The 25696-nt window shown below is 37.0% G+C and overlaps 3 protein-coding genes across 4 annotated transcripts; 1 reads left to right on the top strand and 2 right to left on the bottom strand.

Moving 5' to 3' along the window:
* Positions 1–1634: 1634 nt before the first annotated feature.
* Positions 1635–6253, top strand: LOC110855068. The gene is made up of 4 exons (XM_022103499.2): positions 1635–1863; positions 2878–3012; positions 3103–3195; positions 5458–6253. Exons 1-4 carry the CDS (start codon positions 1752–1754, stop codon positions 6162–6164), a joined length of 1047 nt encoding a protein of 348 aa, XP_021959191.1. The 5' UTR covers positions 1635–1751; the 3' UTR covers positions 6165–6253.
* Positions 6254–15751: 9498 nt separating this feature from the next.
* LOC110855117 (bestrophin-4) lies at positions 15752–19271 on the bottom strand. 2 transcript variants are annotated; one of them, XM_022103536.2, is made up of 3 exons: positions 18547–19271; positions 17484–18229; positions 15752–16896 (listed from the first exon to the last, which is right to left on the bottom strand). In XM_022103536.2, exons 1-3 carry the CDS (start codon positions 18797–18799, stop codon positions 16360–16362), a joined length of 1536 nt encoding a protein of 511 aa, XP_021959228.2. In that variant the 5' UTR covers positions 18800–19271; the 3' UTR covers positions 15752–16359. The 2 variants fall into 2 exon arrangements, with proteins under 2 accessions (XP_021959228.2, XP_035711621.1); XM_035855728.1 differs by having other exon boundaries at positions 18419–18688.
* A 2602-nt stretch (positions 19272–21873) lies between these two features.
* On the bottom strand, positions 21874–24546 carry LOC118437094. Its single transcript, XM_035855883.1, has 4 exons — positions 24502–24546; positions 23189–23284; positions 23016–23125; positions 21874–22569 (listed from the first exon to the last, which is right to left on the bottom strand). Exons 1-4 carry the CDS (start codon positions 24520–24522, stop codon positions 22491–22493), a joined length of 306 nt encoding a protein of 101 aa, XP_035711776.1. The 5' UTR covers positions 24523–24546; the 3' UTR covers positions 21874–22490.
* Positions 24547–25696: the final 1150 nt, after the last annotated feature.

Here is a 25696-nt window from a genome sequence, read left to right as displayed (position 1 = left end):
CGCTAAAATCGCAAAATTTTTAAGGGGGAAAGCCAATAAATATCGTCTTCAAAGGATTTGGAATTGAGATTTTTATTGATTATCTAACTTTAACATGAAAACGGATTTAAAATTACAACATAATGACGAACTTCTGAAATGATGAATTTCAGCGGTAAAATTTCAGTAACTAATGGAAATGAAAAAGTTTTTCGTATTATAATATTTTCCAGTCTGGCGAGATATTTAAACCACCCTTTATATCTGTGAACGATATGATTACACCATTACAAAAATATTTAATCCATGGCTTGTTTTCTAGTAAACAAAGAGGCTAACAATATCGACGTAAATATTATGTTTTATATAATTTGATTGATCGGCGTTGGAGGACATATTTTTAAAATTGAGTTTATTGACAAGCTTTCGGCACATACAGATACCTTCATCCGGTCATAAATTGGGGACAAATCATAAATGGCAAAGTACGTATATATATATTTTTTTGGGATTAATGAAGTGCAGTTTTGGTGATTATGGCGATTGATAATTTAAAAAAGTGACGAGTGTTGAGCACCATATAGGGTTGATATGCATTCCTTGAGAGTTATTCATTTTTTCTTCTGTGCTGCGTATGCATAATGCTTCCTTAAACTTCCGGAAATAGCGTCTTTTCTCCTTCATAATTAATATTATGTTTTAATTAAAATTTAATATTTCGAGCTGAAAATAAATATGTTCGCATTGTTACGAATCAGCTTGATAACCTCGTCCAAAATCTATCATCTAAATTTATTCAGAAATAGAAATAATGATAGCCAGAAGTTTTATGTACATATAAATTATGCAGACCCTGGGAACGTCCATACATATGTGTATTACGTCATCACAAAAACGGAGATTTTAAGGAAAAAGGGTATTTCCATTTTTCACGTGAACAATAATAATTTGTCCATCAAAAGTATTAAGTGTTTCTAATCATTCCGATACATACAAATTGACCATGAAATAAATGCTAAAATTAAATTCAAACTTGATGGAAATATATATATAAAGTCAAACCTAAATTCAGAAATTTTGTTTCTATCCATAATCATTCCTTCACATGTACATAACTTCTGATCTTGAAATGTATATTTTCCTTACTGTTTCATAATTCATACAAATACAGGCAAATTAGCGATATCTACGCGTACTCATACACGCTAAATAAATTTGATTGAAATTTACTCAAAGACATGTAAAATTTGCGATGACACAACTGGTTGTGTCAAATTCACCTAATGAAAGTTAAAATTTATCCAACATAGTAGAAATTTCGCACCATTTTGAGTAAATTTTTGCACAAGTTGTGTCATCGCAAATTTTACTCAGAGTGTACATAACCACATACACATCATTGATATCTAACTCCTCACTCGTTTTAATGCTAAAATTCTGACATATGTAAGTATAATCAGCTTGACACAAATGCCAGTATGCCCACATCTGACGTGAAACCTGTATGCATCCGAATTTTTGCATGCATGTGTATGCAAAAATTAAGTATGTAAATTATTACTCACTCCAGCAGCCTTGTCGGGAGAAGATAAGATAAGCTTTGAACAAATAATGGCTCATATCGCAGTTTTCATTTGTACATTACTCGGTTAACTTCACGTCACGGTTAACTTCACATCGCACCCAAACTTTTAGTATCCATTCCATCCAATCAGGACTTTGAGTATTTAATAAGTTCAGTTTAATTTAAATTTAGTTAAAGAAGAAGAGAAATGTCATTCCGTTACAGAGTAAAGTCGAGATTGCTACGACCTCAGTCGAGCTTCTTAAAGGACACGCCGGGATCAATTTCAATCGACCTTTCCACGCATGCGGAAGCCGAAGGTATGTCCATACGACCAGTAATGCGATTTTGTGAAGCGTAACCATCAGATTTGGTTGAAATTTTAAAATTATGTCGGCCAAGTCAATACAGCCCATGTTTCATGAGGAAGTTTGTGCGACGGTTGGAATTTGTCATAATATTTGAGGTCAAAGTTGAGAAACGTCCGTTTTTCCCACGTGGATGAAGCAAACTCAACGTCTGTTGTTTTCCCGTGCTAAAAATCGCATATTTTTGACAAATTCATCGCACAAACTGCCTCAAGAAACGTGGGGTGTATTGACTTGGACCACATAATTTTAAAATTGCAACTAAATCAAAGGGTTACACCTCACACTATCGCATTGTAAAAATAGTTTGCCTGTATCAAATTATAACCACTTATTAGACACTTTTCGCAAGCTCACCTGTGTAAAAAAAACATTTATTTCGTTCAAACTAAATAATGTTTCAATTTTTTCCAAATTGGAAAAAATAGGGTGGTCCCATCCAATCCGATAATATCCGATAATATCCGATCCGTCGGATGGATCGGATATTTTTATCCGACTATTTGCTACAACATGGTCGGATAATATCCGATCCGACCCGACGGATCGGATTGGGTCGGATCGGTTACATCTTATAGTAAGTGGTCGGATAATCTCGGATAATCCGGGATCGGATCGGATGACCAACCCTAGGAAAAAATTAGTAATTCCTTATTCAATTGTTCAGTTTGAACATAAAGTCTTTTACCGATTCATTTTTCTATTCTCTCTTTTAAATTGAACTTGTCGGATGTATTTTTTTCAATGTATGTATGGGTACAGCACGTACATATTTATTAACCATAGCTTCACAAAGGAATACATAATTACATAACTCTTCGCGAATACGACAGGAATATTTATTCACAATTCAGTTAGTTTACATGCACAATAAGAGAAAAAATTACTATTTGCGAAAGCGTCTAATAACCATTAATTGCACTATTAAATATTAAATAAGTGCATACACAGAATGAAAATGCACAGATCCAAGGGCACAAAGTGAACCGGGATCCATCGCAAATGAAGAAGAAGAAGAAGTTGTTCAATTCCCACTCTTCAGAAATGTCAGCCTGAAAAAGAAAATTCCGCCCAATAGAGCTAGCACAATTCGCCGAAATGGTTAGCACTACCTCATTCATCCGTAAATTGTAGATATCATTTTATTTTACTTAGTCGTGAATTTGTCAAAATCCATTCATATCACTTCAGATTCTTCACTAGCTTCACCAACTGAGCTTGATCCACCAAAATGGGAAGAGGCCGGAGAAGAACCACTTTCCGACAGTGAACTCAACATCGACAGTACGAACACTTTATGCATTCTCGATGTTGAGAAAATTAGCGTGCATCGATCACAAATAAAATTAGTATGAATTTTTTGCAAAATACGATTTCCCGGTATTTTTATCCTAAGTGTAAAAAAACCGCAGTAAATTTTGAAAGTGTTAAATTTGCCAACTTTTTGGCACGTTTACTCGTTTTGATACAAGTATTTTAGTAAATCCTGCGCGTTGGGAGCATAGCTCGCAAAAAATTGGTCCCTGGTCCCTAGTGTTCTCAATGGTCCGGTTCGGTCCGGTCCAGTGCAGGATCAGGACCGGACCGAAGACCGATAAGCTTGGACCGAAACCGGACCGATATTTTTTGACAGGACCGGGACCGGACCGGGACCGGACCGAGTCTTATCGGTCGGTCCCGGTCGGACCGATAAGATTTCGCTTTCAATATTAGACAAACCTTACGGATTTTACAAGTTACTTCAGAACACGTTAGTTGCTTCACAGAAAAATTTAAGTTTACATTTAATTTTCAAAATTTATTTTAACGTCGTAAAATTCGAAGTTCTTATTAGAATTTTATTTTTTTGATAGATTTAAAGATAGTGACAAGTTTTCACAAGTACAGATTATGAGGGTCACCAAATTTTCAGTAGTGTGCCATTACTAGTGTCTCACCTACTGTCTTTTATCTGATTGAGTAAAAGAAATTTTGTTATTCCCTGCGGCGCAATATAAAATTTAATGACCCACATGAACTTTTTGAACCTGACCATTGAATAAATACTCTTTACGTTAAACGATGACTAAAAATGGGACAAATTTTAAAACGATTTGTGAAAAATTTGGAAATTTACAGAGATTAATCTCAGAATGAATCGCACGCTAAGTTAAATCTAAGCTTACATCTGTTACAAATATTGGTTGGCGAATCTACCATAAATTTTGGTAAATAAATAACAATTATCCCCAACCTTGCAAAAAAAATTAGATAGATGAAAGTGGTCGGCATGTGTGCGACCGACAAGAGTGAAAGCAAGTAAACAACGTCATAAACTGTAGCAAACGCAATGTAGCAGTAGGGTGAAACATTTGAGAAAGGGCAAGCTGGCTTGGCTTATTTCATACTTATTTCTGTTAATTTTAACGTTTCAAAGATGAAGTACACACATTTGCGTACTGCATAAAACTAAAAAAAAATTCTAAAAAATCTGAGTATTTGTTTGGCAATTTTGTGGCAAATTAGATGGTTAATAGTCGATTGTTTAAAATCATCCCAAATTATGGAATTTTCTCTATACCGGTACTTGGAAACTGGTTGAAATAAACATACCGTCTTTTGTAGGAAATCATGAAGATTTTCATTGGTTGCTATTCGGTGTAATTAAAAAATCAACATCGTACCCAAGGAAATTTTACACAAAAATCATTGATACGAAAGAGGTTAATAAGCTAATTCAAAAGCCAGATATAATAGATATATGTGGTCATAAAATTAAAGCGCTATGTTGTAGCCGTTTCACATTTTCTCCAAAAGTTATCGTCCGAAGGTTATCGGTCCGGTCCTAAACAGTCAGGACCGAGACCGGACCGAAATTTTTTATCGGTCCTGGTCCGGTCTAAGCCCTAGACCACGACCGGACCGAACCGGAGTTATCGGTCCGGTCCGGTCCGTGGACCGGACCATTGAGAACACTACTGGTCCCTGGTCCCCCACCCCATGGTCCCTGGTCCCTGGTCCCCCACCCCATGGTCCCTGGTCCCTGGTCCCCCACCCCATGGTCCCTGATCCCTGGTCCCCGAGGGACCATCTAAAAAAATGGTCCCTGGTCCCTGGTCCCCGAGGTACCATCTAAAAAAATGGTCCCTGGTCCCTGGTCCCCGGGGGACCATAGAAAAAAATGGTCCCTGGTCCCTGGTCCCCGGGGGACCATCGAAAAAAATGGTCCCTGGTCCCTGGTCCCCGGGGGACCATCGAAAAAAATGGTCCCTGGTCCCTGATCCCCGGGGGACCATCGAAAAATATTTTGAAAATTTCATAGTAATTAAATTTGTCATCGAATTGAAATTATTTTTCTCAAAAATAAGAGACCACAAACACTGGGTGAATACCTCCTCCTACTGTTCAGCCGATATTAATAGTCTCAATTCCTTGGAAATTTTTCTGAGAGGTTATTTGGCGTTTTGAAAATAATATCTATTATCTGCCAGGAAACTTCTCAGATTTTTTTCAGACTATTAATATTGGCTGAACAAATTTTAAAAATTTGTCAACATATTTTCCCAGTTGAGCTTGACTTCGGCTGGATCTTCGGTTGGATGGAGCGCATCGTCTGGCTCACCATGTTCATCTCGGTCGGTTGGGCCATCTTCTACAACTTCGAGCGAGCCACCAGTGAAGTCTGCTACATCCATGGCGACGAGCACTACCCCTTCAACATCCTCCCCTCCCTGTCTCGGGCCATGAGCTCGTTTCGCGTCGGCAAATTCATCTGGACCGCCATTATGGCCGGCGTCTTCGTGGCACGCCTTTTATCAAACCATTTCCTCCATCGCCTCTACGAAACCTGGTATTTCGACAATTGGTTCAACAAAATCTACCTGAACGTCGCTTATCTGCTGGATACCCTGGAAATTATCAGTCTCGTCATGATTCCCGCTTTTTCCCTGGACTGCGACCCGGGCGAGCACTCCGTGTTTTTCCGGGTTTTTATTGTGCTCACCTTTGCGGCCGAGTTGTTACAGTATTTTACCAAGTTTTTAAAGAGAAAAGTAGGAATTGTCCTGCATTCCAAGGATGTGAATAATTATTATAGGCAGATTGGGGTATTGATCATTCTCCAAATGGTGTTTATTGCTTGCATGGTGACGGGCTACATGTTGCACGATAAGCTTTGTGGGGACCTTATGTGGTCCATATTTACGGTGTCGGAGTATGTAACAGTTGTTATCAATGTCAGGTTTAAACGGGATACGGTACTGTTTGTCAAATAAATAGGGAATAGTCTACTAAATATACATAAATTGATAGGAACTAGAAGCGAAAATCAGCTCGAGTTCAAATAAACGTCAATTTTACATAACATGGTTTAGAATACTCATACATACCTACCGACAAACGGCACTGAGAAAAAGAAAATCAATTCCACACCTCCTCGTGAATCAGATAACTCCACAAATACGATTTTCATTTGATTCTCAAAAATGATGAAACCCTATGTTGATAAATTTTGCATTTTCATGGTTTCGATACCCCATTTTACTTCTTTAGCCCACCAAAATCTGCAACTTTCTCCAGACGTCTGGATAATTTTAGTAAAATCATCAGTGATAAGTTGCCCAGAAAGTGATAAAGTAAACGCAATTCTGGCCAATGTCAAGCGTCACGATTACCTGACGTTGTTTCTGTTTGAACGTCTTTCCAATTCAAGTAATAATTCTCAACAATTCGCATTTCCTCCTGAAATAATTTGGACGCGTTATTTAAATCCAGAAAATAATTTGCGGTTGCACGTGTACTTTTCTGAAGGGGAAGAATTTGATTTAAAGTCGTGGTTAATCGGAGCTCAATTAAATATTATTTATCTGCATCAAAGTCTACTGGAGAATTACAGACGTTCTTTCAACGTGCTAATGGAAACTGATGTTGCAACTAACATATTGGTTGCTACATGCAGGTTAGATAAAAACTCAGAAAATAAGATAATGTGTTTCAAAACTTCGTCTTCCACGCAACACGACACGATTTTATTACAAATTGGTTGTGTCCACCATAAAAAATAATTTACCCCTTTGCAACGTAATGCATCTTGGATTCTAAATTAAGTAAATAATAATAAATGGTATTTTTCTGAATTGCAAAACGAGTCCTCTACGTTCCTCCCATTTTCCACTATTCTAACCACAAATTTTATCTCAAGGAGTGAACCGATAACTCGATTACCCCTTCTCAAACAAGATGCAATAACAAGTAATGATCTTCTCGAAGTATTCAGCCAACAGGGGAAAAATTTTCAACGGCAAAAACTTCTTTTCCGTACCGTCCATGGCGTAAAATTCCTCAACTTTGGCGAACTCTGTGAAACCTACCCAACCTTCACTTCAAGAACCGAATGCATCCCAACTTTCCCGCTGTTATTCGCGCTCACCGCCGCGCTCAATGCGACCCTCACGTTGCGCTCGATTCTCACCGAGGCCGATAAACAGCTCGACTACAACCTTCCGGAACTTTACTTAAGACGCGTCTCCAGCCAAGGAGAGCCTGCCACCAGTATTTCACAGGAAAAGCCACCTTCCTTCTATTTCATCGAATACACTGACACCGTATGTATGTCTTGTGTCACGCATACCTGTTCGCATTCATTTATTTAATAGACAATGAATAAATTATTCATTCATTATTCAATAAATTCATGAGTAATTGGTAATTAATTTTTTCAAAATTTTTGAATGGATAATTGAATAAACAATTTCATATTCATGAAGCATGAATGAATAGCTTTCTTCATTATTCACTTTTTACGCCATGCTTTATACATAACGTGCATTGCCAAACCCGCTTAATAGTACGAATTTTGGGGAAAATGGATAGGAAACGAATAATGACTGAATATTTATTGTCAAACTTTGTATCAATGAATAATGAATGAATAATTTTTAAGTCGAAGAATATTTTTGGACAGGTACTCCCCGTCTATTGTATGCCCAACGCTGCCGTGGAGTTTAAAAGTTCTGCAAATTTCTTCTTAGCTATCGACCTCTTGAGCGGGTTACTCATTTTATTTGCGTCATTCTGTTATGCCGTTGTTCAACTCGAATCTCCCGCCATTTTCCACCTAGTTCGCGCCATCCTTCATCAATTCCATTCAAATTTACGAAACTCCGGTGTCAAAGCGTGCCTCACCCTGCTCACGTGTCTTTGCTGCATGAGCATCAGCGCGTTTTTTGAAGGCGGGATAATCAGCGGGCTCGTCTCACCCGAAAAACCGGTCGTCATCGATTCCTTAACCCGACTTCATACCGTCGGTTATACAACGCTATACACCGGAAACTCCGGGGAGATGGACAACGTGGACAAAAAGTTTGAAAAGACCGCCACAATGGAGTCAAATTATTCGACCAAAAATGGTGGGATCGACTTTAGGCTTTTCTTCTTCAAAAACAGTGTTGATTCAATAGCCAATTTTGTCCGAACTTCGGGTCATTCGGTGAAAATGACGAGTTCCGGGGCGGTCCTCATTGAAGGCGAGATGGTGCCGAGTTACGTAAACTATATGGGCAGAAAGTACCCTAATCTAACCTGCTTCGGCGTGGTTGGCGAGCACGTGGATAAGTTAAGCGGGAACGGACCGATGCCTAATGTCGCGTTCAGATGGGAGGGGAGATATCGAGGAGCTAGAAGGGTTCGTAACATATTGGAAAGATTTGTGTCCGCGGGCCTGGGAACGTTTTACCGGGAGTTTCTCAACTTTCGGATGAAGCTGGCAAATGTGGAGTTCGACAATGGGGAAGATGAGACGAAAGCTGATGGCGGGAACAAATCTGAATTTGTAACGTTAAGAGGCACAAGTCAAGTTTTTAAGGTGTGCGGCATCTTCTGGTCAATTTCTCTGGTAGTTTTTGTATGCGAGACAATTAGTCTACGAATCAAGATGCTAGCAAGTAATTCATAATTTAATGAAATGAAAAATTTATGTATGTTCCAAATTTTGTTTTATTAATCTATCCTTACGTATGGATTCATGCCATAGCCGTACTATTCAAAATTTCGTACATTAAACAATATTTAATAAACTAAATTTGTAAGTACATATGTATCCTTTTATTTTATTAAATTCTAAAAGCCGTAGAAATTGTCTTCAGAATATTATTCAGCAGTGTTTCAAGTTTATAGTAATTTTTAGTAATTTCATAGTAGTGCAGTATTTTTATGTCTTAACTAAACTAGTGAAGCACAGAGGCGTTCCTTGGATTGGGACGGCCTGGAGCACATATTGAGTCCGGCCTTTTCAAAAATTGTGTAAAATATCTAGTCATGACGACATTGTATGTATCTTGCTTCAAAGTTTGTCGTAAAATTAAGTGCCATCTAGCCCTCTATATCCATCTTTCAGACCGCAGAGTAAATTTTACATGAAAAAAATGTTCGGCTCATTTTAATTTCTTTATCACTGATTGTAATTATAACTTGTAACGCAGCTCATTAAGTTCCAATTTTTTGTGATAATTCCATTGGGTCCCTTACGATCAGTACTGGAACCTAGAAAAAAGGTACCGAGGGAGATCCATAGTTTAACGTTTGCAGGAGTATGTATGACTAACCACAATAAGATGCAATAATTCGGGGACCATAAGATGTTATGGTCGTAGTACGGAAGGAAGAATTCATTGATTCAAATATGGTGTGTCCTATATTAAGTTGGAAGATGACATATGACCTGTGGAATTCGACCTGATTAAAAGATTTTTATAAAGCCTTCGGGGTAGTGTAGGTGGGAATCATACCAACCAGTTTTTGTCCCGGGGGATTTTTTTACTCCATTCTTGGCCCCCAATCAGAATTTCCGCAGCAACCCCCGAATTAGTGATTTTCACTGGTTTAAATTGTCGCCTGACGTGACTCGAAAAATACGTCGCAGTACTTCAAAACGGAAAGATGTCCCAAAACGACAATCACCCTTTATATTTCGAAGTATAAGGATGACAAAAGGTGAAATTCGGAAAACATTCTGGCCCACCTCTGGTCACAGCCACTCATCAAAATGTAAAAGCCATCAAAATACTCATCACAACAACTCTTCCCTGTAAATTTTCCTCGCCACTTGGAAGCTGTAAATTTTAAAAAGTTTGTTGCGCAGCCTTAAAGTTCGGAAATTGTGGAGTACAGAAAAAAATAAGCAAAGTTTCCCGAAGTACGATAAAGACCAAAAAATCACTGTCCACAAATTTTGCCAAAAAATCTACGTCGGCCCCGGTCTATTAGAGACTTCGGGAAACACATCATTTCACGCAGGCAGACCAGCGAATGTGGATTATCGACGGAAGTTGTTCAGGACAACTTAATTCTTTTAAAATTCGTAGTTAATCATGGCACGGTTAACATTGGCAAACATACCCTTGAAACAGAAAACCCTCCAAATGTCCCTATTTGTGAGAAATCGAAAAGATTTGCGCCTTGTGCAAAAGAAGACACTCTAACCTTCGCCTTAAGGCGAAAAAGCAGGAAACATTCGAACGTTAACGGCAAAAAATCAAGAAGAACATTTCTCAAGCGAGTGAAAATCGCAAATTCGAGGGTTGTTGCGGAGAGTCGAATTGGTGGCCAAGAATGGAGTAAAAAAAATCTCCCGGGACAAAAACTGGTTGGTATGATCCCACCTACACTACCCCGAAGGATTTATAAAAATATTTTAACCAGGTCGAATTCCACAGCTCATATGTCATCTTCCAACTTAATATGGGGCACACCATACAGAGAGTCCAGCACGTTGCTGAAAACGTATTTGACCTTGAATAACCCCTGAACGGTTTGTCGTAGTGGGTCAAAATTTTGAACACAGGAGCATGTTATCCTCAGATAGTTGTGTGCAAAAATTCAACTCTCTACTTTCAAAAATGCCTCCCCCACAGCCGCCAGAAGTCGAGACAGTCATTTCAATTTGTTCCAGAAAAAATCTCACCCGTGTTTGCAAAAAATTTTATTTGAATTTTCTGTTGAGGAATAGGAGTGAGATATGGGTGACAATTGACGAAGCACTATTTTCCCTACAAGTCACTAATTGGGTTTGAAGAGCTTACTACACGACAAATGCCGAAAAAAATTCACGAAATTTGGTGCTTCCCCGTGAGGAGAACTTTTGTAAACAGTTTATGGTTATGTGTGCAATGTCCTGTCGTGGTGCCCTCCCACTGATCAAAGTCCCCCAAAAAGTGAACGTATCTGTAAAGTATGATGTGGACCGTGTATTGAAACCACTTTTAGAATTACATTTTCCTAAATTGCACGGTAAATAAATAAATATGGCGATTTTTTATGATGACGCAGCGTCTTCCCAGACGGCAAAGTTAACCCAAGATAATGCAAAGGACCTTGAAGCTAGATTAGGAATAAAAATCATTTCGAATAGTGAAATACCTGTACAATCCCCCAATGTAAGTCAAATTGACTACTTTGAGTTCGGATACTTGAAAATTAAAATGTTTCTGCTGGGACCGAATTTTTTAGACGGAGTTTGGAAAGAGTTGAAATGACTGTCTCGACTTCTGGCGGCTGTGGGGGAGGCATTTTTGAAAGTAGAGAGTTGAATTTTTGCACACAACTATCTGAGGATAACATGCTCCTGTGTTCAAAATTTTGACCCGCTACGACAAACCGTTCCGGGGTTATTCAAGGTCAAATACGTTTTCAGCAACGTGCTGGACTCTCTGTATGTAAATGTCGAAACAAGAGGCAGGGTCTGCCCATTGCATTAAATTTAGATATGTTCAAATTTTCAGAAAGAAAGTGTTCAAATCTAGCATTCAATTGCATATACTTATGTATAAGAGAATCCCTCAAAATCACAAAAGATTTTACACACGTAGCGGAGAGAGAATGGCGGAAACTAGTGTCCTTCGAGAAACGACAATTATATTCGTCTTGCACAATGACCACAATTTTTCAGGGCGACTAGTCTTCCTCCTGAACTCAAATGTTTTACATAATACGACAATTGTCTTCGCTCGAATCAAAGAATTAAAGCTTAGTACTTAGAACGGAATCTTGACGCGAAGCGGCAGATTCTTCGATTTAAATTAAATTACTCCTTCACATGACTTCGGATTCCACTACAATGTGAACCAAACGGGAGTGTTTCTTCAAAGCAACTGTCAACTGTAAAGCATTGCCCAAGTTCCCTTGCCAAGTTTCGCCAAAAATCCGTCCTAAGTACTAAATAGGTTAAAGCTCTAACTAAATTCCGTCCAATTAACCTGAAATCATGCGCTAGCCCCTTTCAGATTGGGCCTCTATAATCGGAAGTTTTTCAAACATCGGTTTTGCGATTATTCGGATTTTTCAAATTGTCGTAAAACCGGTGTTCCATTAATTGAGGTTTGGGAAATCGTAGGAAGCCGGTGTTCGATTCCTTGCGCAAACCGGACCGGTTTAACCGATTTAAAACCGATTTTAAAAATCGGTTTTATTGCAAATTGTAAAAAGTTGACAAATATAATAATCAAGGAATGCAAAATTAAAATTAAATGTAAACTTAATACGGGATTACAGCACAACTACATAAATCTTATTTGAACAATTCAAAACAGAAAACATTAGCTCTTAAAAAGGCTTATCTTGGTAAACACCGAAAACCGGTGTTGAAGTTTTAAAAAAGTAGTTTTTCCGAAAATTGTGAAACCGGTTTTTCACAAAACCGGTTGTTGGAAAATTGTAAAACCAGTTTTCCGTTAAATTGAAAACCGATTTTAACATCTTCTATTGGAAAAGCCAATTCTGGATTCCCTACTTGCAAACCCCTCGAGACTCATTTGATAATCACGGAGTTCAATCTAGAGCTGCCAAATTTGGATACTTCGAATTCGAAAAATCAGGATTTTTCGAATGATTCGAAATCCGGTTTTCACTTCAGAAATGAATTCAGATTTCTGTAATTTAGAAACTTATTTTCACGTGCACTGCAAAAATATTTAATGCTGGGAAAAGTGCAAATAAAAAAAGTTTGTTCACGTTATTCATCCCAGGTAGTTATTTTACCACTAGCCTATAAGCCCGTCCTAAAGACGGGCCACATGAAACTATTTAACGCTGCTAAGGAATTTTGTCGACTTGCTAAGCAATTTTCTTGAAGTTGTTACGGAAGTTTTTTATGTTGCTAGGGAACTTTTTAAAGTTGCTAGGGAAATTTGTTTATGTTGCTAAGGAAATTTTTTTATGTTCCTAAGGAAATTTGTTTATGCTGGTAAGGAAATTTTTTTACGTTGCTAAGGTAATTCTTTTATGTTGCCAAGGAAATTTTTTTAACGTTGCTAAGGTAATTTTTTGAAGGTTGCTAAGGAAATTTTTTGTATGTTCCTAAGGAATTTTTCTATGTTGCTATGGAAATTTTTTTATGCTGCTAGGGAATTTTTTTATGTTGCTAGGGAAATTTTTTTATGTTGTTAGGGCAATTTTTTAACCTTGCTAAGGAAAATTTTTTATGTTGCCGAGGAAATTTTTTAACGTTGCTAGGGAAATTTTTTAACGTTGCTAGGGAAATTTTTTAACGTTGCTGAGGAAATTTTTTTATGTTGCCAAGGAAATTTTTATATGTTGCTAAGGAAATTTTTTTAACATTGCTAAGGAAATTTTTTAACGTTGCTAAGGAAATTTTTTTTGTTGCCAAGTAATTTTTTTGTGTTGCTAAGGAATTTTTTTTATGTTGCTAAGGAAGTTTTTTTAAGTTCTAATCATAATCATAATCATAATCATAATTATAATCATAATTATAATCATAATTATAATCATAATCATAATTATAATAATAATCATAATCATAATCATAATCATAATCATAATCATAATTCGTATCTGTTCCCTGATTGCTGGAGCAGGAAAACCAACAGCCAATCAGAATGCAGGAATGTCACGGAAAATTTCACGGGACGGACTTTTCGCAATTATAATATAGATATTCGATATCGAACTCACCATTTTCGAAATTTTACATTGTTTTTAGTCCATCAACTTAAAAGTATAGACGATTTCCATGAGCTATCGCCGGTAAAAAACATCTTATTTTTTTTATCGGTGTTTTAGCTCAAAAACCTGTTCACCGGGATTGAACTACTTGATTTAATCAGTTTTTAAAATTCCCATGACCCCCTTCGTGTAATGGCATGGGCGAAAGCACTACCTTTTTTGACAAAACTGGTCAACTTTCTCCCTTCGTTGTGAAGCAACCAAAAGGCCCACTGCGGGCAAACTTCGCACGGATAATCCTCAGGGCATGCTTAAAGGTCTTTCTGAAGCGCTAGGCTCTACTCGTACTCCATGACCTGAAAGTGACATGAGGTCAACGTACAAAGTTGGCTTATTTATCACCATTCTTGAAATTGCTCCCCCTAATTTTATAGAGACCGAGAAGCATTATTTATTTTCGGTTTTCCAGGTATACAGACGTTAACACTGGAGCAGATTGAGGGATAACACAGCAAAAGTCCGACGAAAACTCAATAATACTCATCGCACTCTAAATAATCGGGGAGTGGTCCCAGACCCCACAAAGTATATATATTCTGAATCCTCCCGCCAAGACCTTTCCAATGGTACCCCACTTATGGGGTTATGTGAGACTTGACCTACCGACCTTTTCTATCAGCACGCAAAATTTGTTGACCTTGGAAAAAATTGAAAATTTTTTGACGAATCTGAAAATACAGTCCATTCTGATCAGTTTTTAGCAAATATGAAGAAAATCTATCCAAAATTGAAGAAATTAGAGCAATTTCAAGAATGGTGATAAATAAGCCAACTTTGTACGTTGACCTCATGTCACTTTCAGGTCATGGAGTACGAGTAGAGCCTAGCGCTTCAGAAAGACCTTTAAGCATGCCCTGAGGATTATCCGTGCGAAGTTTGCCCGCAGTGGGCCTTTTGGTTGCTTCACAACGAAGGGAGAAAGTTGACCAGTTTTGTCAAAAAAGGTAGTGCTTTCGCCCATGCCATTACACGAAGGGGGTCATGGGAATTTTAAAAACTGATTAAATCAAGTAGTTCAATCCCGGTGAACAGGTTTTTGAGCTAAAACACCGATAAAAAAAATAAGATGTTTTTTACCGGCGATAGCTCATGGAAATCGTCTATACCAAGCAACTAATTACAGGGTCAAAAATTTTTAAACCATAATGAAAATTTCAAAAAAGCTTAATTTAGATTGAATATGATAATGCAAGTACTTGGTATCTATCAAACTAGTTGAAATATCAATAAAGTTGCTATATAATAACAATAAATAATTCAAATCCGGATTTAAGTCCGAATTTGGGCCCAGACGAAACCGGATTTGAAAATTAGGAACGAATTTGGCAGCCCTAGTTCAATCTCATGTCTTGAAATCAAATGTTACATGAGATTATGAATTCTTAAAAATACGTCTGAAATTGTAATCCTTTATTTTGTATGACACATATCAAAGTTGTCATTGGCTAATGGTCTATGCATTAAGAGCAGATTCGGGTTTAAAATTGTTAAATTGTTGATTAGCATAAGAACATCCGGAACATCCATACACTTTTCAGCACTTAATATGCATTTATCTTTCGGCGTGTGATAGGACAATTATATCTAGTGTATAGGACGTTCCGGTACGGCCCTTCGGGCCGTACGGCCTGGAGCCAGCGCTCCACCTAGAAGCATCGTCGGTACGGGCCTGGTGAAGCCTTTGGTTACGGTAACTGTAAGATAATTGGTTACAACAATTATATAATTAGATAATTAAGATAATAAGTTTCGTAAAAATTAAAATATCTAAATTGTTCCGAAAATACATACGTGTTGAAAGTTGTTTTGAGTATCTTATTCTTAAATAAATAAATAAATACAGGTATGATAATTCACACATAGCTTTTTATTACTAGAAAATCGATCAACGTTTTCTTAAATACCATATATCATGTCAACCGACATTCTAAATATGTCAGACGAATCGTAATTCAAAATTGTATTAGCTTCCGACGATTCCATACATCGTCCAACAATCGGCCGATTGTCCATTAATAAAAAATAATCCACTCAAAGATGCATTAAATAACATACATAAAACAAAAATTTCAACCCAAAAACCCCAGTACACTTAAGTACTTATAATCATTTAAAAAAGTTAAATAAATAAAAACAATTATTTGGTTAATGAAAATTAATTACTGAACAACCAGTCTTTTGAATACTTGTAGTATACATGACACAAATTAACGATTTTCTACCCATCCCTTGCTTTGGTATTGTTCGTGCAAAAATAAAGACAAAAAAATCTGAGAGGTTACCAGGCGAACGCGCAAAATATTATTTAGAAACAATTAAGAACTTTTGCCAATTTTAAAGAAAAATCAGTATTATTAATAGGCTTACATTCCAATTTCTTACATTTCGCTTAAGCTGACATTAATCAGAATAGCCCTCAACCGTGTCACAAATTTTATGAACGTTCCTTTTAACTTAATCTTTGGTAACTTTTGCACCTTCTCCAACAACCACTTCATCCAACTCGATCATATCGGGATTTTCCTCATCTCCACTCCCACCTTGTTTCACTTCTTCATCCGATGGCTTTTTCACTTTAAATTCTATTCCGAACACGTCCTCAATGCTTGGGTGGGTCCCTTCTCCTTCCGTTAAGGCATCGAAATTAATTGTGTCCACGTTTTCAATGGCGCCATCTGCCGCCGCGTCGAGGAGGCGGTTCTGGTCTTCCGGCTGGTCGGGAATTGGCGTCATCTTTTTTGAGGAATGACTCGTTTTTAGCAAATTGTGAGAGGAGGCGGAGGCATGAAGGGCTGGGTCGGATGGTGGCACGACGGCGGCGTTCTTTTCTGAGACGATAACGTTGCTGGTGGACCCTTCGAAAGGGGACTCTTTGTAGGCTTCGGAGGCTACTGTGTGAGGCAACTCGGGTGGCACGATTTCGTCCCAGTACTGGTCTTTTAGTAGCTCTGGGATTTCTTTATGCATCCCGTCCACGATTAGGTAGCCAACCTGGGAGTTTATGAAAGGAATAAAATAAAGATTAGTGGGGAGTTCCATTTAACACTTTAGTAAAACATTTATCTGCGTAACAACTTTAAGGGGAGTTACACAATTTAAACCAAACATGTATCTGCATGAATAGAGTTCCTAAATTAATAAGCTGCCTTAACCCTCGCGATAAAAATTCGAGATCCCAAAATTCAAAGGTTCCTGATCGAGTTTCAACAGGCAATACATAAGCTTGGTAAATTTAATTTAGTAAACTAAATTTTACAAACTCTCAGAAAATAAAAATATGCTCTTGACCTCAGAAAGTTTATACAACTTGCTACGATAATTTTCCTTAGAGATATGAGTGCAATTTTCAAAGTAAGATTTCCTAAGTTTACGCAAGATACGGATTTTACAAGTTTACAAAGGATTGTGTGAATTGCCACATTTAACCATGTTTAAAGAATACTTTTGTGTTACTAAAGTCTGACAAAAAATCAAACCCTTCGCCATATCCAACACATAATTGCAATTGCAATACATACATATATTAATATATTTATATATGTAGTGACAGCAATTAAACAAAGCAATACAATTTTTACCTGCAAGTTCCTGTCCACAAACCAATTAAGCTCAAAGTCGTCATCATCATCACCAAACGGATTAAGCAGAGACTCCGCCGTTTTCAGCCATCCCATATAAAAGAGAAACTGCAATATGGTAAAAAACGGGAGAAAGATATCCAACTCGTTCCACTTGTCTTCCGTCTCCGCTGAGGAACTATTTTTAATCGCTCCTTCTCGATTAAACAGCCACTGCCGCCCCATCAAACAGCTCAAAAAATATGAATAAACCGCCAGCGTGACGACCTGTGTATAAACAAGGGGGACACTTATCCAATCATAGCTTATCAACATGTTCAACTGATCCTTTAATTTTGTCAGCTCCGTCAGTAAAATGTTTGCTACTGAATCGTTCTTGATTTTATTTTCGGCACGTGCCCTCGTCACAATTCCCGCCGCCCAGACGAGCGGGATCCAATTAGTTTGGTATTTTTTGTGCAGGGAGGCGGAGAGATCTTGGATTATTTCTTTTTCATTGGGCAGCAGAAGCCCACCTTCGACGAGATGGTCCATTGTTGGGAAACGTTTCTTGACACGGGGACAAATTAGGATGAAACATTGGACAATGGTTAGGTTTGCGTAGCGGATAAGGGTTCGCCGAAGGAGGCGGTCCTTCTCCCGGTTGCCGCGAATATTTGCGTTGATCCAGATCGCGAGGGTGTCAATCCAGGGAATATTTTTAAACTGTTCCCACCAACGGCCGACAACCAACGAGACGTAGAAACCTATAAACGGAAAGATAACGTTTATTTTGCGAAAATTGGAGAAATATGTAAATGGATGCCGGAGTAATGGTGTAAGTTGCTTTCAAATTTAGTTGACAATACAAAAAATACATAAAATTTACACATTGCATTAATTGCAATTTTTCAATGGGAATTTTTTGCAGCAGTGTGTATGTATTGCATACTTACGATTAATTTGTAGTTCAGAACAAACAGATTGTTACTACTTATTTTTAAGAGTGCACGTCTATAAATTTGCATAACCTTAGTTGTTTACATACGTCGGTACAAACACAAAGTAATCAATTAATACCAACCCAGCACAAACGAGATTGGGATAAGGCTTCCATGCTTATCGCAGTAGTAGCTCACTTTCTCAAACATATCTTGTTGATGGGGTGTTAACAAGAACCGATAAGTCATCGTGAGGGATAAGTATAAACCCAAGAAAATTAACAAATCACGCCACACAAGTTTGTAAATGGAACCACGCCACTTGCACAACAGTTTTAGAAAGCACCCAAATTGTAAGGCAGACGAATGGACGGACGATGTATAAGTCACCGTCATTTTTAAATGGGATTATTTAACAGTTAATTTTTATGTACATAAATTTATTAAACACATTTGACTATTTTTTGACCGGATGTATTATGAATGTTTCGATGACACTTCGAGTAACTTCAAGTTATAACATGCATAACAAGATCACATGTAAAGTTAACTTGTGTGTAAATTTATTTGAACGGTTTTAAAAGAATGGATTATTAGTGATGTCTTATTTTAGCCACGTAACCATGAGTTTTAACGTAACAAGATGAAATATAAAGTGTTTTTTTTATTGTTGGACTACTTTTTTTTAAAAGAGTGAACTTTTTTAATTTTTGGCTTTGCTGTTAGAGTTTTAAAGTAACAATTTTACATATTAAGTTAGTTTTTATGTAAATTTATTACACCATTTCTTAAACAACGAATTATGAATGATGTTTCGTTTTGGCTACGTAACTATGCGCTTTAACGTAGCAAGATCACATGTGAAAGTGAAAAGAAGCCAGACTTGAGTTTGTGACTGTATCGATCATACTTACGGTAGGTGCATACCAACGTGCATATAAGATTACTTTTGTCGGGTGGACAAAAAAATCGCTCCAGGCCGGTTAATCTCCAAAGTGGACGAGTAGGTATGTAATCGCATGTTTATTTTGGCATGGAAATGCGTGTCATGCAGACGTGAAATATTGTAATTTTTTTTATCTTTTACATACTCTGATTTACACACACACAGCAGTGATTGCAAGCTGGTCTTGTAATGTATTAAAATTCTGCTAAACATGCAGATAAATGTAATGTTAGGAAAATGGTATGAATCTATTAGATATTCATCACAGGAGTGAATATTTATATGTACAGGGTATGTACAGGGTTTCGATTGGTAAAAACCAAATTCACAAGGGCGGCGGGAAAAGTGGGAAAAAGGCATTTTTACCACCCACCCAAAATGGGTGGGAAATGGGAAAAATGGAAGAAATGGGAAAAACTATGGTTTTGGGGCAATCCGAAGCAACTTCTTTAAAACTTAAGATTTCCAAAATTTGACTTTATATTCGTATTCTCCATCAAATTCTGAGAAAATTAGTCGGTAATACGGTTCAATTCGAACAATCTCTAAAATTAACATGTATTCATATGGGAAAATTGGAAAAATAATTAAAAATGATCAAAATTTTCAGAAATTCGTGGAGATGACGAATATGAAGTCCAATTCCGAAAATATTGATTATTAAAGAAGTTAGCTTTCCCCATAACTAAATACATGGGCAGCCATATTTCCCATTTTGGACGGTAAAAACCGTTTGTCCCGGTTTTTACCAGTTTTTCCCACCTGCCATGGTAAAAAATCGTTTTTGACGGGAAAAACGAAACCCTGGGTATGTATGTATGACAGGTAGAAAATGGTATTCATAGCAGTGCAGCATGTAAGACAGGCTTTATTGTAATGAGATGACAAATACCTAGAAAAGCTTATCCAACAATAATTGATCCTGTTGGCATGTGGGGCAGAATTTATGAAAATAGTATGTATTACAGAAAACCACGTTTTGAAACAATATATATCCTGCATTTATTCCGGAATTTCGTGGGCCGCATGCCGATGTTTACATAGATTACAACAGGAAATAATTTAAACTTCATGGTCGGTTTCACTACAAGTGTATGTTGTGATTTTGCCGAAATTCCCAACATTCTAGGGAAACTTTTTTTTCTACTAATGATAGGTTGAAGTTCGGATAGACGGTACTTAGCTTACTAGATGTGTACATATGTTTACATACGGTTGAATTGTGCGTTTTGAAAGCGTTTTGAAATAAATATGTATGTAAGTAGTGACGTGATAAAGCAATTAAAAACCAAAAATTTATTCATATGCGTATTTAGCTTTTATCCCCACCACGGTGATGGGAATGTAATACTTTGTTATTTCTGATATTTCTATGAATATTTGTTACCATTATTATTCAAATGGCAAATAATGCCATCCTTCCGACACGTATGTATGCCTACGTAGATATGTATATGTAATTAGTTATGAATCTGTACATGACTCCATCTTTAACTCTCCACTAATAAATACTCTCCTCTGTCTCCTCTCACTGTGTACCACTTATTTATGTATAATCATATATACATAACATTGGTGGACCGTCGAGTACTTTCTTTCGCTCCTCCCACTCACAATGGATTTTAAAATTTTCAAAATTCTTCGCAAGACATATTACCTACCAAATTTGCTACGACTGCGACGACTAAGAAGCTTGACCACCGCCCCTTAGAGCATTGTCATTTTGCTTCCGATAGGGAAACTTCCCAAATCTCTCTTCTCAAAACCTTGTGTAAACTGTGTGATTTTCCTGTGAAACTTTTTTTGTGAATTTTCGTCATCTGGTCTGCAAATTGGATTATCCTCCCGGATGCTATCAGGTCTGTAAATTGGTTCTAAACCACCCTGAAAATCTTCCCCCATTCTTAAAATTTCCAAATCTCCAGTCCAAAATTTACATTTCATAATTCGAGCAAATATGCAAAATTTAAAATTCCGTTATTTGTTTTAAACACGTCAAAAAAAATATATGCAAAATTGTCCTTCAAAATTGTTAAAAAATCGTAAAAATATTGTAAAAAAATTCCGTTTAATTTCTGAAAAATTTTCATCAAAATTCGTTCAAAATTTGCAAAACTTTTGCATATTATATAAAAAAACAGTCATTTTTATTCATTTCGTCTGGAAAAGTGTCCCAATTTTTTATCAAATGTTGTTGCAAAAATGTAATCTGATTCACCTTGTCTCAAAATTCTGCTGAACTTTTATGCTCGATCTGCGTTGTCACCACTTTCCCAGGCTGAGAATGAAATATCACGCCTTGAGATTAATGTTTGTAATGAGCAACGTCCACATATTATTTGCGTGTTCAAGTATGGAAATCCACATTGTACATAGTTCCCCTTTTTTAACGAGTCACGGTTATGGGTCACCCACACAAAACCCTGCGTCTTCGAGTTGTCCGGTTATGGGTCACCCAGAGAAAACCCTCACAAGTCTGCGTATTTATGTATCTCCGATGTCCCGATGGACCACATACCACGACCATAAAAATGTATTTTTCTTTGTTCATCGTTTTGTCCCAATCTGCAAGTTTTATATGAGTCAACCACCACCACGCCTGAGATGACACAATTCCACCACCGATTGCGAGCCATACCATCTTCTCAAGTTCCAGCCCTGCAAAATTACTGCGTCATTCGATATGTGTATTAAATTGTTCAGTGTTATTCATGCAAAATCTTTGTTCATGTTTGTTTTCCGGAGTCATTTCATATTTAATTTTTCCATGAATTTTACCTATGTCTCCAACCCTCAAAATTTCTAATTCAAATTGTGACTACTGAAATTTTTAGTTTGCAAATCTACACACTCTTTCAGACTATTTTTCAGGAGAAAAATTTTTTCGTGAGAGGGTAGTGTTAGGTATATGTATGCCTACGTAGATATGTATATGTAATTAGTTATGAATCTGTACATGACTCCATCTTTAACTCTCCACTAATAAATACTCTCCTCTGTCTCCTCTCACTGTGTACCACTTATTTATGTATAATCATATATACATAACAACGTCTTATCCCATGTGCACTGGCGGTTCGTCGGGTTCGATAAATCCAAACCCCTTCTCATCATTGAACCATTTTACCGTATCTGCTAGTCTTAAATTGTAGTTAGGAAACCCCCCCTGGTTGAAATAATTGGGCCTTCCCAACCCCCTCCACGTCCAGAGTATGGCGAGCTGAAACAGTTTATCGACACACGTTAATTTCAAAAAGAGGCGATTAAGATAATCCGAAATTATTAAATTGAGGAGGGAGCATGCATATATTATGTCATGAAAAATGTGATTGGGTGATTTTAGGTTGCTTATCGTACTTAAGTGCAGCTTAACATGAGTAGGATAGCAAAGGGGTGTAAAAATCGGTTTTTTAGAACGCAATATGTGCATGTTCCCGGACACGGGGCAACACTGAAAATATTTAAGGATGCGCTTATAGGAAAAGCACATCCGAAACGGACTCCTTAAAAAATAAGAAATACACTTCTGAAAAGTAACTGCAATCAGAGCCAACTTTGTTATTTTTACAAGAATGACATGCACGACATATTTTTAAGAGGCCTGGCCGATAGGGGAAAAATGCTGGGTTTTGATTTACAATAATATTTAAAACACGGTAATCTCACCATCCGCCGAATATCATGAAAGGCATCTGCCTGGATCTCCGGGTACGTTCAATTCCCACGTTTATAATTTCGGACTTTAGTCCGACTTCAATAGGATTTTGATGTTGTAACTTGTCCAGGAAAATATTATCATTTAATTTTTCTTAGCTTTCCCTATGAGCAAAATTTGTCACCGTTGATGTCCGTGTTGTCAGAGTGAGAGGGGTGGCCTGCTCACCAAGCGGATAGGAGGATACACTTCCCGACAAAATGTAGGTTAGGGCGAGTACCTAGAAATTGAATAAAATATATCTATATTATAATTTCGAAAAGTCCGTCCCGTGAAATTTTCCGTGACATCCCAGCATTCTGATTGGTTGCCGGCTTGCTGGCTCCACCAATCACAGCACGGCTACAATTTGAGTTACAACATGTGGTACAACATTTGGTACAACATTTGGTACAATATGTGGTACAACAATTGGTACAACAATTGGTACAACAATAGGTACAACAATTGGTACAACAATAGGTACAACAATAGGTACAACAATTGGTACAACAATTGGTACAACAATATGTTCAACAATAGGTACAACAATTGGTACAACAATTGGTACAACAATATGTACAACAATAGGTACAACAATTGGTACAACAATTGGTACAACAATTGGTACAACAATTGGTACAACAATTGGTACAACAATTGGTACAACAATTGGTACAACAATTGATACAACAATTGGTACAACAATTGGTACAACAATTGATACAACAATTGGTACAACAATTGATACAACAATTCGTACAAGGTAGGGTACAAGTTTGGGTACATCTTCAGTTACAATTTCGAAAAACTTAAAACGTTAGACACAATCCTTAGCAACGTTAAAAAAATTCCTTAGCAACGATCAAAAAATTCCTTAGCAACGATAAAAAATTCCTTAACAACATTAAAAAATTCCTTAGCAACGTTAGAAAAATTCCTTAGAAACGTTAAAAAACTCCTTTGCAACGTTAAAAATATTCCTTAGCAACGTTAAAAACTTCCTTAGCAACGATAAAAAAATTCCTTAGCAACGATAAAAAATTCCTTAGCAACGTTAAAAAAATTCCTTAGAAACGTTAAAAAAAAGTCCTTAGCAACGTTAAAAAATTCCTTACCAACGTTAAAAAAATTCCGTATAAGGCCGGCAACCAATCAGAATGCAGGATTGTCGTAGAATATTGAACGAGACTTTTTGCAGGTTTAATATATTTAGATGTAGTATGTTTCTTCTGGAATTATAATTTCGATACAGATTAATACATCACATTATATAATGCTTGCATCTAATGATTTACGTTTGTTGGCTTAAAACTTTAATGGTGGACCGTCTTTAAGACGGGCTTATAGGCTAGTTTTACATAATTCTCAAAATTCAAATAAATTTGGAAGAATTTATTTTAATTACAAATTTGTAAGTTTAAAATTTTAAACAATTTCTTCATAAGAAAATCTCACCATTATCTTTAGATGACTCATTTCAAAACTTTTGCGTGAACAACCTGTCGGTCATGCAGGGATAAAGCTTCTGTCGAAAAATATATTAGCTCCGTTTCCTTTTATACGTTTCTTCTGTTGACAAGGAGAGTAATAATGAAACTCGTTTCATTACTTTGTTTCTAAACTTTGGGTCGATAAGTCAACTATGTTAAATTTTGCGGATTTGGAATGCGATTTATGTAGGTTAGAAAAACAAAACGTGTACATTAATCAGTAGCAGTTCCCAATCCAATTAAATAAGCTTGGCCCTTTCTTTACCTTTACCGATTATTTTATCTTACTGGGGATACGACTCACAATTATTTTAAAATCTCATCAACAATGTTGCTTAAAAAGGTCATATAACCAGATTCGCCGTGTTGAGTTAACTAGTATAAACATGTTATAAGTGCAAAATAGATATAGATTTAAGACCACCACACTTATTATGTAAACCAGTTCTCTTCTGTCTTGTTAACGTCAGGAAGGCATTGTTTACCTCAACAGCGGTATGGGTTACAACTCCCTTTCTTGAACTTGTAGTTTGGTTGGCAGCAAGTTGAAAAAATGCATGCGTAAATCTGGGAATAAGTGACTTCTAGTTAATGATCTGCCTACAAATTGTGTTGAGGATGAGACAAATGAGTGTGTAAACAATCGAAATAAAATATTGCAGCAGATTGCTATATTTCGATTAGACATGCACCGAGTACTCGGCAGGTTTTGGCCGTGTTCTCACTACTCGGACTCGGCCGAGTATTTTTGCGTGCTCGGCCTAGTATTTGTTAAATTTTTGTATGCATCCAGTATCACTTTACCTGGCACTTATACCCCGCCGTTCAAATTATCCATCATGTGATTTTTGCAATCAAAATCAAATTTACTCGAAAAATACACCCATGGAATTTGTTAATTCTATCCGGTAATCAACTTTAATCGCAATGTTGGCACATGAGGAATAATCAGTAGCTTCCCGTGATTCCGTCCACCAGTTCTTAAAATAAAGGTACTGGTAATTAAATATTATGGAAACAATAATTTTTTTGATGATCTTTTTGACAATTTGCTCGGCAAACGAGCGGAAACGAGTACTCGGCAAAAAAAATATAGCCGAGTACTCGGTGCTTGGCCGAGTTGACTTTTTCGGTACTCGGTGCATGTCTAATTTAAAAAA

This window comes from Folsomia candida, unplaced genomic scaffold (assembly GCF_002217175.1).
Source record: "Folsomia candida strain VU population unplaced genomic scaffold, ASM221717v1 Fcan01_Sc011, whole genome shotgun sequence".
Lineage (NCBI taxonomy): Eukaryota > Metazoa > Arthropoda > Collembola > Entomobryomorpha > Isotomidae > Folsomia > Folsomia candida.
Note: the sequence above shows the minus strand (reverse complement) of the source record. Positions and strands in the feature narration are given on the sequence as shown.

Bases quoted from the DNA above. Each gene is read 5' to 3' on its own strand.
- LOC110855068 (XM_022103499.2), top strand. From the start codon at position 1,752: ATGTCATTCCGTTACAGAGTAAAGTCGAGATTGCTACGACCTCAGTCG. The intron at 1,864-2,877 runs GTATGTCCATAC...GAAAATGCACAG, and splicing joins CACGCATGCGGAAGCCGAAG to ATCCAAGGGCACAAAGTGAA. The intron at 3,013-3,102 runs GTTAGCACTACC...ATATCACTTCAG, and splicing joins TAGCACAATTCGCCGAAATG to ATTCTTCACTAGCTTCACCA.
- LOC110855117 (XM_022103536.2), bottom strand. From the start codon at position 18,799: ATGACGGTGACTTATACATCGTCCGTCCATTCGTCTGCCTTACAATTT. The intron at 18,230-18,546 runs GTTGGTATTAAT...TTCCGTTTATAG, and splicing joins CCCAATCTCGTTTGTGCTGG to GTTTCTACGTCTCGTTGGTT. The intron at 16,897-17,483 runs GTAAAAATTGTA...ATAAACTCCCAG, and splicing joins TTGTGGACAGGAACTTGCAG to GTTGGCTACCTAATCGTGGA.
- LOC118437094 (XM_035855883.1), bottom strand. From the start codon at position 24,522: ATGAGTCATCTAAAGATAATG. The intron at 23,285-24,501 runs GTGAGATTTTCT...TTCAATTTCTAG, and splicing joins TGAGTCATCTAAAGATAATG to GTACTCGCCCTAACCTACAT. The intron at 22,570-23,015 runs GTGAGATTACCG...AAACTGTTTCAG, and splicing joins TTCATGATATTCGGCGGATG to CTCGCCATACTCTGGACGTG.